This window comes from Peromyscus californicus, unplaced genomic scaffold (assembly GCF_007827085.1).
Source record: "Peromyscus californicus insignis strain IS unplaced genomic scaffold, ASM782708v3 Scaffold_7__1_contigs__length_154581171, whole genome shotgun sequence".
NCBI classification, from domain to species: Eukaryota; Metazoa; Chordata; class Mammalia; order Rodentia; family Cricetidae; genus Peromyscus; species Peromyscus californicus.
Genome location: NW_026294595.1, coordinates 147,523,425 through 147,539,997, shown reverse-complemented (window position 1 = coordinate 147,539,997; position 16,573 = coordinate 147,523,425). Strand labels below are relative to the sequence as shown.

The window sequence follows — 16,573 nt, the reverse complement described above, 5'->3', positions numbered from 1 at the left end:
GCCCCTCTGGTTGGCAACACCCATGTGTACTGCTACAGTTGTGGTTGAAGAATGAAGCCTGGTCTTGGCTCTTGGAAGCTTGTTCTTGGTTTCCAACCCTAGAGTCTCTTCCTTGTCACATAAATGGATCATAGCAGTGGGCAGTGGTGGCATACCTTGAATTTGGCACTTGGGAGGCAGGGGTAGGAGGATCTCTGTGAGTTTGATGCCAGCCTGGGCTACAGAGTGAGTTCCAGGACAGCCAAGGCTGCACAGAGAAAACATGTCTTGAAAACCTAAAAAAAAAAAAATGGAAAGAAAAAAGAAGCAAAAGAAATGAATCATAGCTCCGAGTATTACTGTACTGGGTCCTGTAAGTCCCCCTAGTGACTAATTATGCCACAAGTTTACTTGCGGCACACCCACATAGCCTCTTCTTCTAGAACCTCAGCTTCTTTTTTTGTGTCCATAGAACTGGCAGGAGGAATCCTTAGATACATCACAGTGCCACACAGAGCCAGTGGCTAGGGTTATTGGAGTGTGAATATGTGTGGATGTCAGTGTGTGTGTGTGTGTGTGTGTGTGTGTGTGTGTGTGTGTGTGTGTAACAGAGTGGGAATGTAGGAATGAGAAAGAGGAGTATGTGTGTGAGTGTGTGTGTGTGTGTGTGTGTGTGTGTGTGTATGTGTGTCTGTGTGTAGGACTGTGCAGGACTGTCGCTCCTTCTCTGGTCATAAATCAAGGAGGTCATACTTTACTCCAAGGTAGCCACTTTGCCACCATAGGAGTAGACTCACAGAGTGTGGGACCCAGAAACTGCCCCTTGACACCACTGGAGGCCCTGAAGTCGGCCGGTGGCTCCAGGTTGTCTAAGAGCCAAATATTTCCCTGCATTGCTAAGACAGAGTGGCCACAGATTCCCCCACTCACAGCAGGATCCTAGCAGGCGACACCCCGTTGTTCAGAGTGTGACCCTCCTAGGCCGAGACTAAGTCTCACATGTTTTAGAGTCATGAGACTAAGTAAAAACAGGAGCCTGCTAGAGGCAATGACTTTTTGTTTGTTTGCTTGAGACAGAGTCTCAAACTGCTCCCTTCTCCACTCGTTCTCCACACTCCCATTCACTTCCCTCCGTTACTTCTGTTTCGTTCTCTTGAGAGAGGCTATCATGAGCCCAGGCTGACCTTGAACTTCTGATCTTCCTGACTACCTTCCAAGTGTTAGAATTACAGACATGTACCATTATGCCTGGATCTACATGCAACATTAAAAAAAGATTTTATTAGTTATTTATGTCTATGTGTATGTGTGTGCACTCAGGCTAGAGGACATTGGATCTCCTGGAGCTGTGATTACAGGCAATTGTGAGCTGCCTAATGAAGGTGCTAAGATCTGAACTCAGGTCCTCTGGCTACTATATTCGACATTCTAAAAGGAATTAATTTTTATTCTATGTATATGAGTGTTTGCATGTATGAATATGTATGATGTATGTTTGTATGTACATACATATGCATATATGTATTACACCACTTTCATGCTTGCTGCCTGAGGAGGACAGAAGAGGTTGTCAAATCCCTTGGAACTAGAGTTACAGAGGGTTGTGAGCCACCACATGGCTGCTAGAAACCAAACCAGGGTCTTCTGTGAGAGTAGCAAGTGCTCTTAACCACCGAGCCATCTCCGGAGTCCCTGCAGTCACTATTTTAAAAGTGCCCACCACATGCAGAGAAGATAGAAGCTGTCCTTGGCACCCCCGCAGGAGATGCAGCCTGTAGATGCTTTGTGAAGGTGTCGTGTGACATGAGAGACAGGGACCTTCCCATGGAGCGAAGGATAAGGTAACCATAGTGACATGAGTTTCGTGGAGTGAAGGATAAGATCACCATGGTAACATGAGTTGAAAGGCTGAACTTCGAAGAGAAAGAAGGAAGTGGTGGTTAGCATGAGGGGCAACACTTCCATAGCTGTGAGCAGTGTGGGTGTCACCTCAGGCCACATCTTCCTGCCCACCCTCCGGGGACACACAAATGCTGGTTTTGCTTTCCAGTCCAGACTGACATATAGAAACTTGCACACATCCCTGTGGATGCATTCCAACACATGCTTCGCTTTGGTGCCAGGACTTGGGTGACCTGGCTCAGAGATTCTTCCAAAGAAAGGACTGCTGCCAGTGTGTTTCCATGTTTTAATTTCTTAAATTACAGTTTACGTTACCACATGGGTCCCTGGGATAGAACTCAGGTAATTGAGTTTGTTGGTAGGTACATTTACCTCCTGAGCCATCTCTCAGGACCTTGCAGATATGTTTAAACCCATGATTATAGATAAATAATATAACAGATTCGAGGCCAGTGAAGTATAAGCCTAGTCTAACTGAGCAGTAGAACTGACTGATACAGGATTTGTAACATACAAAATAAGGTAGCAGAGAACCCAACAGAACACGTAACAATCACCTTTGGGGTGAGGTAACATAGTCAAAACACATTTTCGGGGGCTAGGGGGTCAATCTTAGTGGCAGAGTACATGCTTAGCATGTGTGAAACCCTGGATTCAGTCTCTAGCAACACACACACACACACACACACACACACACACACACACACACACACACACACACACACACACAATGTATACATCTCACAGTATTAATCCAAAACTAACTGATAAAAAAGGCAAACTATCATTACTTTTTGGGGGGGCATTTTTAAAAAATAAAAAACAAGTTCTCACTATATAGCCCTCTTTGTCTTGGAACTCACTACAGACCGGTCTGGCTTCATTAAGTTCTGCCTGCTTCTGCCTCCTGAGTGCCGGACTTAAAGGCGGCACCACCAATCCCTGCAGGTCACCACATTTTCTAATGAATATGACAGAAATTAATCCTCTGAAAATCAGTTCCTTTCTCCTGTTTCCCCAGCTTTCTTTTCTCATTAGCAGTGGGTGGACTTTGTCCCTTTGTCTGTCTTCCCAGTCAGACTGACTGACAGCAGAGCCTCTGATTCCCCGCGGTCACTTCAGCCCCTTTACCTTAGGTATTGCCCAATAAATACGTGCAGAGTGACTGTAAACCACACACATACATTTGATTGACATGAAACACGGTTTCTACAATGCCACTCCCACTGTTGGTGCTGTGGCACAGTGAGTTCAACATCACAAGGTCCTGACCTGCCTCTCTTTCTTGACCTCTTTGTGGTCAGCCAGTGTCCTTCCGATGCTTAGTCACTTACTAATACCAGCTCCAAGGGCTGTGGCTGTTTCAGCCTATCTGGCTGGCTTTTCCACAGGGCAGAGTGGCACCAGTTGTGGGTGAGGAGCTAGCCAGGAATTGACCTTTATAGGAGGAGTTAGGAAAGGCTTCATTCCAGCGTGTCTCTGAATTTCCGAGCGTGATGTTCTAGCTTTTCCACCTCTGTCTGGAGGCAGCCCAGGGCGCTGGGGCTTGGGTACTTGATCACTGCATTCTTGGTGGCCAGCGCCAGGTCCTTGAGCAGTCCACACAGGTGACTGCTGCCACGCAGGATCTCATTGCGTTCGTCCTTCTCCTGGGTCTCCTTGCACAGCGTGTCCACCAGCTTCTGCCCGACTGTGATGACCAGCTTGCTCTGAGTGATAAAGACCTCGGGGGGCTGGCTGTTGCTGAGGCTGCTGGTAAAGACACCGATGGCTTTGAAGAGTGCTCCAAAGTAGAGCCTGCTGTGCTCAGACAGATGGATCTTCCTGTCTGGGCCCTGCCGACTGGGAGGTGGACTCTAAAGAAGAGAAATGAGAAAGTACGTAAGGGCTAGAACCATCAGCAGGCTGCAGCTGTCATTCCTCTCCCGTCTGGGCTCAATTTTCAAGAACCCTTATAAGGAAGAGCAGATTAGTTAAGGAAATTCAGAACTGGCTGGGACATTTGTCTAACATGAACGCCAATGTTTTCGAAGCACTGTTCGGTATGCAACTGTATGTATTCTTGTGTTACAGACTGTAGTGCATTTGTACATACAGTTTTATTCAACCAGCTCTGTAAACCATAAGAAACACATTCTAAGGAACACATTGATAATAATAAACTCGCAACTTTCAAATGTTCAAGAAGTAGGGGAGTTGAGTGCTGTCCCCACTCTCTGGAGGTGGAGGCAGGAAGATTGCCAGTTCAAGGCTGGCCTGACCTATGTGGTGAACCCTGGTCTCCAGGCAGGGGGGAGAAGCAGTGAGAGACATTGCATCCAGAGCATCTTGGCTTGAAAATATCAACTATAGGTGAATTAAAAATGTACTGATGCAGCTGGGCAGTGGTGGCACATGCCTTTAATCCCAGCACTCAGGAGGCAGAGCCAGGGGGATCTCTGTGAGTTCGAGGCCTGGTCTACAGAGCAAGATCCAGGACAGGCACCAAAACTACACAGAGAGACCTTGTCTCAAAAAAAAAAAAAAAAAAAAAAAAGGTACCGATGCTTTAGCTGGGGCAGGGACAGGGATGGGGGAGGAAGCTGTCATTGTGTCTTAATGACAGACTGCTGCAGGCAGTTAGTGGGCAGGGGTCCTGGGATGCTGAGTGGGGCATCCCATCCATGGATCCCTGTTCCCAGAATGAGGAAGCCCCGTTAGTGTGAAGCAACATTGTCAGATATGGGCCCTGGACCAGCCCATCAACGTCACTTGCCAGAGACACAGGATTTTAGCCTCTGCCCAAACCCAAGAGATCAAAAACAGAGATGTAGGAAGGCCAGCAGGCAATGGTGACACCCTTTTAAGTCTAAGGCACCCCTCACATGGGACAAAACAGCGTGGCCTTCAGCAGGACAGAGCCAAAGTCAAGTGCTAGGGGCTTGGGGAGCTGAGCTCTAAGAGGCTTGGGTTCTTGCCCCGATGTGTCTCTGAGAAGGCAGATTCCCTGTCCAAGTCAATGGACATCTCTGTCCTCCTTTGATCTCCCCAATAGCCCAGTTGTTGATCTGGTTTACCGCAGCTCGACAGTTCCTATAACCTTCATTTCTCTTGCCTCTCTCAACACTGACTGGCTTCTTACTTGGTTTTTAAATAGACTTATTGTGTGTGTGTTGCATGTATGTACATGTACAGATAATGCTTTTGCCCTTACACTCAGAGGCCAAAACATGGTGTCAAGTTTCTTCCCCAATATTTTCCTGACTTACTGCCTTAAGATAGGGTCTTTCACAGAATCAGAAGGTCCCTATCTTGGCTGGGCTGGCTAGCTGGTGAGCTCCCAGAATCTGCCAGTCTCTAACCCTGCTCCCCAATGCTGGGGGTTACAGGCTGGTTACATGGTAGCCAGCAGTGCCTGGCTTTTTCACATGGGAGCTGGGGATCCGAACTCAGGTCCTCATTGTTGCACAGCAAGCAGTCTCACCCACCGAGCCCTCCCCCTAGCCCTGGACTCATTGTTCATACTTTAATCAGTTTAGAGGAAACATTTAAAGTTGGTAAATGGAAAATTGTTCTCTGCCACAGATAGAAGACAGCCAATAAGAACAAACAGTGATAACATCTTTGGTTTAAAAGACACTGACCAGGTGTCAAAGACACTATGAAGAAACATAAACCCCCAAACAAAATGTTTTACTGTGCTCATCATCAGAAACATGAAGGGGTTGCTAGGCTGAGGAGAGTAGAAGGCAGATGGATGCTGCTAATGTGGAGTAGGCTGTAACTGAGTTTTCACAGCCCAAGGAGAGCTCTCCAGGGCAAACACACTCACTCGAGCTCTGGGGAGCACGAGGGGTTACCACGGCGTGGCCATCTGTGTTTTCACCTGACCTTCGTTCCAAGATGGGCTCTCCTTTCTCTTTTAAGTTAGGCGGCTTTTGAAAAACATTGAATCTTCAAATTACTAATTTAAATAGCTTTCACATTACTATGACTGTTTAAGTTCACTTTTTTTGTTTCATTTTTATGGTTGGTGGTTTTTATGCCTGCCTTCCCACCCTCAAGATCTTGCTGTGGAGCCTAGATTGGCCTGGAACTCACCACCCCCTCCCCAACTTCCTGAGTACTAAGGTTATAGGTGTGCACCACCATGCCCCACTTAAATTTACTTTTAAATGTGGGATTTTGTTCGTGACTCTGCCTACTGATGCATTCATTGGCTTTGTCAGCAAAGGGCTGGATTCTGCCTGTCAATGCAGCCTGATAGAATGGAAATTAAAAACAGCCACCTTTCTAGATTGTGTCAACTCTCTTCTATCAGCCAGGCACTTCAGAAGAGTCTGGAAGTGCCACCTCTCTGCTGTCACAGTGACTTGCTGGACCAATACAGTCTGGCAATCCCTGAACTCAAGAGTCTCCTTGTGGGGTCCAAAGGCAGCCAGCCAGAGAACTGCTTCTTGGGGTTCCTGGAGCAGCAGGCTGGTCAGTCCAGCTTTGGGAAGAACGTGTGTTCTCCTCCTTGAACTCATCTTGAAACACATCTACAATGACTCAGCCTAGAAATGTGGAGAAACCTGGCAGTTAGTAGCACAGGCCTGTGACTTCAGCCTCTCAGGAGATGTGCTGGCTAGCTGGCTAGTTTTTCTTTTGCTGTTTTGTTTTGTTTTGGTTTTTTTTGAGACAGAGTTTCTCTGTGTAGCTTTGGTCCCTTTCCTGGAACTCACTCTGTAGCCCCGGCTGGCCTCGAACTCACAGAGATCTACCTGCCTCTGCCTCCCGAGTGCTGGGATTAAAGGTGTGCCCCACCACCGCCTGGCTAATGTGCTGGATAGTTTTATGTCAATTTGACACAAGCGAGAGTCATGGGAGAGGAGGAAGCCTCAGCTGAGAAAATGCCCCTACAAGATAAAGTTGTAGGCAAGCCCGGAGGGTGTTTTCTTAAGTAGTGATTGATGTGGAAGGGCACATCCCACTGTGGGTGAGCCACCCCTGGGCTGATGGTCCTGAGATCTATAATAAACCAGGCTGAGCAAGCCATGGGGAGCAAGCCAGTGAGCAGTACCACTCCACGGCCTCTGCATCAGCTCCTGCCTCCAGGTTCCTTCCCTGTTTGTGTTCCTGTCCTGACTTCCTTCTGTGATGGACTATGATGTGGAAGTGTAAGCCAAATAAATCATTTCCTCCCCAACTTGCTTTTGGTCATGGTGTTTCATTATAACAATAGCAATAACCCTAACTAGGACAAGAGGCTAAGGCAGGAGAGACCCAAGTTCAAAGCCTACTTGGGCAATTTAGGGATATCCTTTCTCAAAATAAAGAGTAAAAATGGAGTGGTTCCCGTCATGATTGCATGCACCTTTAAACCCAGTCTTCAGGAGGCAGAGGCAAAGGTACAGGGAGGTGGAGAGGCATAGGGGCAGAGAGGCAGAGGGGCAGAGGTGGATCTCTGAGTTCCAGGCCAGGGCTACATAGTGAGACCCTGTCTCAAACAAACAAACAAACAAACCCCAAGAACAACAACAATAAGAAACAAGACGCAGAATGACAGATTCAGACACCACACACCTACACACTACACACACACATATATATTCAAAAAGGCTCTGAAGATCAACCTGTGAGGTGATTTGCAAATACAAGGACCTAGGTTCAACCACTGGAACCCATGGAAAAAACTGGTTGTGGTGGCACACGCTTGTCATTCCAGTGCTGGGGAGGCAGAAGAAGGAAGAGCCCTAGGTCCCACTGTCTAGCCAGTGGGAGACACTGAGGAATAACAGCCAGGCTTGTCCTCTGCCTTCCACACACACGTGCAGGTACACACTTCCACATGCACACATTCCCGGCATCTCCCTCTGTGGTGACCATTTTTGGGAACAAATGAAGCTCCCTGGTGTACCATTTGTCACCCGAACTCACCTGTCCACAGACATTCACTCTGTTATTCTTTACTAGCTCAAGGCAGTGTTCATTCGCCAGTTGTTTATTGAAGGAACTGCTCCTTTGGTATGGCTCAGTTTCCCGTTGGGGAGGCTGGATGCATTTTTCACACTTCAGCTCTGTCTCTCCTTTCTCACAGTTCTGTTTAAAAAGGAGCCTCCCATTGGCAATGACAATGGAGGTAAATCTCTTGACATCTTCTGGAACCATCCGTGCCACCATGACAAACCTCTCCAGGTCATCAAGGCTGTTTTGGACTTTATCAGTCACGAGAACTTCAAGGGACCAATTGCAGCGGTCCAGGCTCCCCTTGGCATCCAGCAGAGTCTGATAGGAACGGGAGATTATTTGGATCTGATCTCTAATCCGAGCCTGAAGCTGGCTGTCTGTGAGGCTGCCGGCAGTCCCACCAACCCCTTGGGCGAAATCCAGAAACTCTCTTAAGGATTCTTCGATGTGGTCAGCAGCCCTGCGGATCGTGTGGATGTTGGTCTCCAAGGAGTCTCTGAACCTCCAAGTCCTGCTTACGAAGAGTAGCAGGCCTGCTGCAGAGCTGGCTACTTTGTGCTGCAGGGCCATTGCTGTCTCTTTGGCAAAGTCCATATCCATCCACAGCTCCTTTGTCGAGTCCTCAGAGGAGGAGCCAGGGGAGGAGTCCATGGATATGGAGGAGCATGAAGACACCATGCTAGCTCTGCTGTCGGAGCTGGCAACAGATAATTGGTCTGAGTCAGGAGACAGAGAATTTAGCTGTCTGGAGATCCAGGGGATATTCTCTGGAAGCTCTTTGATTTTCTCCAGCTCCCTCCCAGCCTGAGACACACCCTGCATGGCTTTAGGGGAGTCATAAATGTTGGGTTTGGTGTTCTGCTGCTCCACTCTGGGAACGAGAAACCTGGAAGGGACCCTGTAGCTGCTGCCTGCATCAGAAGGAAGTGAGTCCCTGGGTACCGGGACAGCATAGGAAGGCTCTTCTGGAAAGCTGCTTTGCTTTTGCTCTGTGCTCCCCAGCTGTGGGGAGAGGGTCACAGCTCCGGTGTGCGCGGCGCAGGTGGAGCCTGGAACAGCAGCGGACCCTGCTTCTCTGGGGAAGCTGCTCAGAGATACACTTCTGACGTCAGCCTTTGCCAGCAACACTGGAGTGCCAGTCATCCATTCTGATTTCGGAGGGCTGGCTAACGTGTGGTAGCCACCACCTTGTCTGAAGGCAGTTGTCGGGGTCAGCACAGCACTCTGTCCCTGAGAAAGAACCACACACAGTTGTCCAGGTTAGTAGCAATCAGAAGAGAGTTTGAGAGGTCCTTTACATCTGAGGGGCACTCTTGCTCGGGTTCCTCCAGTGGCTCCCCACTGCTCTGGTCACTTAAGGCCTCTCCTAGTCTGGCTTCACCTCTGTTTGAACTTCCTTTCTGTCCACAGTCTGCCTTTGTCTGGACTCCCTCCTGTAAGTCGGTAGTGGTTTGAATGAGGCCGGCCTCCACAGGCTCATTAAGTTGGAATGTTTGGTGCCCAGTTGGCAGAACATCTGAGAGGATTAGTCGTGGTGACCGTGTTGGAGGAGGTGGGTCACAAGGGCAGGCTTTTGCTTCAGACCCCACCCCCTCACCCCGTGCTCTCTCTGCCCCTGTTTATGGCTCAAGATGTGAGCTCTCAGCTGTTCCTGCTGCCATGCCTTCCTCTGCCACCATGAACTCTGACCTCTGGAGCCATAACCCCAGTTAAGTTCTTTATTTGATAAGTTATCTTGGTCATGGTGTTTCATCACAGCAGAAGGAACTGATACAGCATCCACATTCCCAAGTTGCTTTTTTCTCCTTAGTTCAGGAAACTCACTCATACCCCCATGTTCAATGTCCCAATGGTTCCTTCTGCTCCTAATGGCCTCTTTAATCTTTTCTTTTGAATCTAACGGACTTCTCCACATCACCCACAACATTGCTGAAATGCAATGATATTGGAAGATCCCCCTAATCCCGTAACTTTGAACAGGAGCATGCCTTTGGCACACATCTGGTAGAATGCAATGACAAACTTGGATTACGCAGGGTTCCCCCCCCCCCATGAGGGACCTCAAATGATGTTCCTCTATCTGAAGGTAAGAGCACACTTTACACGATGTGTCTATGTGATCTCTCATGAGAAGTCATTCTCTAGCATCTGCTGAGCATTTTCTCTGTGGCTTATACAAACTATCCCACAGAATATTCCAGAACATTTGCAGTAAGAATGGAGGCATGGGGAAGTTAAATGACTTAACCAAACTACCATATAACTTGTGTGTGTGTGTGTGTGTGTGTGTGTGTGTGTGTGTGTGTGTGTGTGTGTAGGCCAGAGATGTGTACTGGGAATTTTCTTTTATCACTCTTCCCCTTGTATTTTCAGACATGGTCTCTCACTGAACCTGAACCTCAGTAGACTTGCTGGTCCCCCAACTCTAGCAATCCTCACATCTCCACCTCTCCAGCTCTGGGACTACTGGCTTGTGCTCAGCTTTTAAAAAAAAATATTTTATGGATATGGGTATTTTGCCTGCACATATGTGTACCATGTGCATGTCTGCTGCTCATGAAGGCTAGAAGAGAGCATCAGATCTCCTGGGACTGTGGTTACAGATGTTTGTGAGCAGCCATGTGGATGCTGGGAACTTGGGACCTCAGAAAGAGCAACCAGTGTTCTTAGCTAACTCTCCAGCTCCACTTTTTAAAAACCATGTGAGCACAGGGGATCCAAACTCAGGCCCTCAGCTATCTCTCCAGCCCACTACCCTAGTCCTGGACAGCAGGGCAAGGAGGGATTTTACCACCAGTGCAGTAGAGGTGATTACAAGGATCCTGCTCCTGCCTTTTGATCAACTGCCACAGTTTGAATTCGGAATATTCCTGATGTTGAGGGTTTGGTTCTCAGCCTGGGCTGCTGTTAGAAGGTGATGAGACCTTTGGGAGGTGAGGCCCAGTAGAAGGAAGTTGAGCCATTGGGGCCATCATCTTGAAGAGAATACTGGGACTCCACCCAGTATTCTCTTCTCTCTCTTTGCTCCCTAACCTTCATAGAGCAAGCATCTTCCTCCACCATGTGCTCTCACAGAGATGTACTGCACCACACCACAGTCTCCAAAGCACCCAGCCAACCAACCGTGAGCTCTGAAACAGCGAACCAAAGTAAACCTTCCCTCTCCATAAGTTATCTCAGGCATTTCATTACAGTGGCAGAAAGTTGGCAATACATCTAGCTGGTAAAGTTTCCTAGAGGATGCTTAGTCGCCTAGCTCTCCAGCTCCACTCTGTGCACACTCCCACTTGCCTGGCTGGGGGAGGAGTAGAGCGTTGCCTTCTTGGAGCTGGTGGGTGTGTCGTAGGGTGGCTGTTTCTCTGGACTCTAGGGAAAGACCACAAAGAAGGGCAACTTTAATTTCTCTTTCTGCAGGATTTCCCACACAAAGTCTACAAGTTCAGTGTTTTCTCCAACGAGAGACACAAACCCCTGAACACCTTCACAGCTCCCTTGTGGGAGGAAGTGTACATGTTATATTACGACAGTCATGTTCAATCACCAACTTTAACCCCTTACTTTTATTTATTTATACTAAAATCAGCTCTGCCTCTCTGTCTCTATCTTTTTCTCTCTGTCTCTGTCTTTTTGTCTCTCTCTGCCTTTCTGTCTGTCTATCTCTCTCTCTTGCCGAGGGACCTGCCCTCAGCAGGTCAGATACTGAAGAGGTATGGAATCGGCACAACTGCATACACACAGAGGAGACTTTTCTGAGGCCAAAGCTTAATTCTTCATTTTAGTTTTTCTGTCTGCTCCTACTACTGTTCTTTCTCTGTTCCATTCTTTCACCCTGTTGTTTCCTTCTTCTCCTCCCTGATGTCCTCCTCCTCCATCCTCCCTGATGTCCTCCTCCATCCTCCCTGATGTCCTCCTCCTCCATCTTCCCTGATGTCCTCCTCCTCCATCCTCCCTGATGTCCTCCTCCTCCATCCTCCCTGATGTCCTCCTCCATCCTCCCTGATGTCCTCCTCCATCCTCCCTGATGTCCTCCTCCTCCATCCTCCCTGATGTCCTCCTCCTCCATCCTCCCTGATGTCCTCCTCCTCCATCCTCCCTGATGTCCTCCTCCTCCATCCTCCCTGATGTCCTCCTCCTCCATCCTCCCTGATGTCCTCCTCCTCCATCTTCCCTGATGTCCTCCTCCTCCATCCTCCCTGATGTCCTCCTCCATCCTCCCTGATGTCCTCCTCCATCCTCCCTGATGTCCTCCTCCTCCATCCTCCCTGATGTCCTCCTCCTCCATCCTCCCTGATGTCCTCCTCCATCCTCCCTGATGTCCTCCTCCTCCATCTTCCCTGATGTCCTCCTCCTCCATCTTCCCTGATGTCCTCCTCCTCCATCCTCCCTGATGTCCTCCTCCTCCATCTTCCCTGATGTCCTCCTCCTCCATCCTCCCTGATGTCCTCCTCCTCCATCTTCCCTGATGTCCTCCTCCTCCATCCTCCCTGATGTCCTCCTCCTCCATCTTCCCTGATGTTCTCCTTCTACTTCTCTTATTTTTCTCTTATTCCTTTTCTACCTCCTAAGACAAAGATTTCTATCCAAGAAAAGATTACATCACAACTACAAGTTACATATTTTCCAAAAACAAATTAAAGTCTTTACACAGGAAGAAATCACATTATGATCACAAGTTGTATGTTTTTCTTAGAAGCCCACAAGTAGATAAACATTTTCCTTTGTATTAATTTTCCCACCATAACATCTTCACCCCAAAACAATGATTCTTTTATAATTGATTAACAAAGTGTAAGCAAACCAAGTCTATTTCAGCCAGTTCCTTTTGTACTGGCAGGCAACTATTTGCAGTTACAAAGAAAGGATCGATTATTTTATTATTTATCTCAAAAGGTAATCTTATAAAAAATATTAATCAAAAATCTAAACTTTTATGTATAAAAAACTGTCATTTATACTTTAAATCTCCAGAGTGCACACCCACTCATTAACAATTTTTTAATTAAATCATACAAGGAAGCTGAGGACAAAAAATAGGTACAAGAAATTAATCATCGCTTTTGGTCACCAACCCATCTTTAGCAAGAAAGGCATGACAGCTAATAATTAATAACAGGCTGCCTTTGTTCTTGTTCCCTGGCCTCAAGGAGTCCCTTTCTCAACTATCAAAATGTGTACTTTTCTAAACTTTAAATTGTTCCCCCAGATTTTCTATATCAAAGTCATTAACAAAAACATCTTATCCTAACTTTACTAACAATCTACATTTCTAAAGTCTTTCTAAGGGTGGTGGTTGAATCATTAATTTGCTCCAGGAGCAATGCTTGGAAAAAGTGAATTACTATTATTGTAAGTACAAGTGATAGTGCCCAGTGAGGGGCTAGAACCTTCTTAGAGTTTTCTTACAACCCATAGATGATGAGGGACGTAGTGACCACTCGGGCAGTAAGCAGAGCTGTGCTCAATAACAATGAGAGATCTTCAGAAGATGTAGTCCTGGGACTCTGTTTCTCTGAGACACACCCATTGCGTTTATGCTTGCTGTTTCTCTCACATGGCTCCTGACTCTGTGTGTGTGTGTGTGTGTGTGTGTGTGTGTGTGTGTGTGTGTGTGTGTGTGCGCGCGCGCACGTGCGCACGTCTAAGCATGGGCATGGATGTACCATGACCCATGTGTGGAGCTGGGCCCACAACCTCGGGACCATCTTAGGGGAGTCAGCCTTCTGAGTGAAGGAAGCCACAGAGGCAAATGACATGGGGAACTCAGACTGGGCACCAAGCCTCCGGTGGGGCAGGGTTGCAGAGGGAAGCTCACCTTAAGGGTCGAGGAGACCCGGCTCTGGACAGGAACGTCATACACCTGGGAAGGCAGAGTTGGCAATGAGGCCCTCGTAGGTCTGGGAAGCACGAAGAGGGTCTTGGAGAGAAAAAAGAATGGAGTCAAGATACCCAAGATCATGGCTAAAGTCATCTTCCAAACAAAGACAGCCACTGAGTGTCTGTCATCACCAGCAGGTGGGTTGATCCATCCTGAGGCCCACAGGCTGAGGAAAGACGTGAATGCAGCCCAACACATAATCCTAAATTTATACAGAACATTGTAAGGGTTTTTTTGCAAGCTTTAAAAACTTGATTGAACAGTTCCCAAGCATGAACCTTATAAATGACAATGTGAAAAGTACCTGCTAGAGACTAGGGAGAATGGGATGCTGATAGGCCGGTCTCCTGGTGAAGGGCCAGATTCCCCTTGGAAGTGGGTTAGAATACAGATTCTTGCTGTGCATGACTGGTGAATGTGAGTGAAGAGGGGGCCTTGGGAGCCTGCAATAGAGGCAAGCTTGTCTCATGATTGGAGGCCAGCCTTGAACACCCTATGAAGCCAAGGATGTTCACAATCCCTGATCTTCCTGTCTCCATATCCCAAGGGCTAGGATTACAGGCATGTACCACATTCCACCCAGGTTTATATGATGCTGGGTTCAAACCTAGGGCTTACTTAGGACTTTATGTATGCTAGACAGGCAGTCTAACTGAGCTACACTTCCAGTCCTATTTCATTCAGTTTTGTTTTAATAGGCTAAAGGACACTGGGTGCCAGGACTTCCAGTCCAAAGGAAAAGGAAACAGGACTTGTCATACCAAGGCCACAGACTGAGGACTAAAGCAAAGCAAGAAAGGAAGAAAAGGTTCCTGAAAACCCAAAGGGAGATGGATCACCTCGCTAGGTCCTAAGGAACCAGGCACTGTGTAGCGTGCTTTCCAAGCTGGATCATTGTGTATGTGTGTCAGGATTTTAATGTGGAAATCGAGACAACCCAGGCTGAGGAGCAGCTTCTGAGAACCAGGCCAGGTCCCTTTATTCCTCACTGTCCCTAGGACCCAGCTTGGAATGACACCAGTTAGGATCTAGCTTGTGTTTGGTGAATGAAAACACACAGTATAACATGTAAACACTCTCCCGGCTGTCCCTCAGTCCCTCAGCTGCGGTCTTGAGCATGGATAAAGCAGCTGTGAAGCCACAGGACATGTGTCTCTCCAGTACACACTGCAGCTGTCGAGGGTCAAACAGACCCTTTCTCTATCTGAAACCTGCTTTCTTATTTACAAGGCACATGGCTCTGTTAAAATCCAAGAGCAGGACTTCCTGAAGTGCTGTCTTAAAAAGGAAGCACCCAATGGTACCTGGAAACCTGAGTCACTCACATGGAGGAGCAGACTCCTCACAAGCTTGGATGAGAGGGTCTAGCCTCACATTCCATCTGTCTCCACTTCATGGTTTCCCGGGATAGACCTTGCAGCTTATGCTGATTCCTCAGGCTATCCAACACAGCTTCTGTTGTGTTCCATCTAAATCCCACCTTTCCCTCAAATTATACTTCAGCAACTGCTTGTGAGACGCCTGCAGCGTCCCGGGTTCGGCAATCTTCTGAGCTCTGGCTGGGGAGGTGACTCAGTCAGTAAAGTACTTGCCTTACAAACACGGAGACCTGAGTTCAATCCCAGAACCATCATGAAAACAGCTGGGATCGTGGTACCCTCTTGTGATCCCAGCACTGGGGAGGTGGGGATTCCTGGTGCTCACTGCCCACCCAACTTAGCAGAATGGGCAAGTGAGAGAGACCTTGTCTCAACCAACCAACCAAACAAAGAAGGCAGGAGGTGAGGTGGCTCACTCATTGGGTAAAGGCATTAACCACCAAGCCTGACGATTTGAGTTCAATCCCCAGGACCCACATAGTGGAAGGCAAGAACTGACTCCAGTAAGTTGAACTCTGACCTTCACATACATGCTGTGGCAAGCATGTGCCCCAAATAGATGTAGGGAAGTTATGTTTTTGTTTGTTTTACTTTGAGAAGAGCTTCACTATATAGCCCCAGCTGGCCTGGAACTTGCTTTATAGGCCAGGCTGGGTGGTCTCAGGTCACAGGGTTCTACCTGTATCTGCCTCCCCAGTGATGGATTAATGACAAGTTCCACCATGCTTTGTTCATGTGTTGCCATAAAATAACAAAACAAAACAAAACAAGGTGGACCACTTGAGCTTGACCTCTGACCTCTACATGTATATGCACACATACCTCTCCATACATATGTGTGCACACTCATAAACATACTCATACACACACACACACACACACACACACACACACACACACACACACACACACACCATGTATACACATATTGGAAAGATCAAACCAGAAGGTGGTGGTGCACACCTTTAATCCCAGCACTCAGGAGGCAGAGGAAGGAGGATCTCTGTGAGTTTGAAGCCAGCCTGGTCTACCAAGAGAATTCCAGGCCAGCCAGGACTACACAGAGAAACTCTATCTCAAAAAACAAAACAAAACAAAAAAGAAAGGAAGGAAGGAAAGAAGGAAAGAAAGAAAAGAAAAAACCAAACCCTGACCTTAGGGGATCGTCCCAGGATCAAATTCATCAATGGTTCAATTGCATTTTGAATTCAATCTACATTCAGTCCCCACTCCCTTTTCCAAGCTCTTCCTTGCCTAGGCCCTTAGGTCTTCAGGCCATTTTATGCAGATGGACGACTTTGTGGGTCACGTGACTGTGGGAGCACCCAGGGACTTTCCTATGAGTGCCACTTCAAAAATGTCCCATGTTTCTTGGGAAAGTGTTAGATTCCAGATACAATTAAGGAACAAGCCTGAGCACTGTGGTTTCCACAGGCTTACAGAGGCAGAAGGAAGTCATTCCAAGTGAGCAGCAGCAGGAAAACTGTCCCTTTGCACTTGAAATACCGAA

The 16,573-nt window shown here is 47.7% G+C and overlaps 1 protein-coding gene across 2 annotated transcripts in view; it reads right to left on the bottom strand.

Annotated features, from left to right (window-relative positions):
• Window positions 1–2,153: 2,153 nt before the first annotated feature.
• Window positions 2,154–16,573, bottom strand: part of Cass4 (Cas scaffold protein family member 4) — a 40,504-nt gene continuing 26,084 nt past the window's right edge. The window contains exons 3-6 of one of the 2 annotated variants that reach the window (XM_052725731.1): window positions 13,622–13,723; window positions 11,101–11,175; window positions 7,780–9,039; window positions 2,154–3,737 (exon numbers count right to left, since the gene is read on the bottom strand). In XM_052725731.1, coding sequence (XP_052581691.1) covers window positions 3,345–3,737; window positions 7,780–9,039; window positions 11,101–11,175; window positions 13,622–13,723 — 1,830 coding nt within the window. In that variant the 3' untranslated portion in view covers window positions 2,154–3,344. The remainder of the gene's footprint in view (window positions 3,738–7,779; window positions 9,040–11,100; window positions 11,176–13,621; window positions 13,724–16,573) is intronic. The other variant, XM_052725732.1, reaches the window with a different exon arrangement.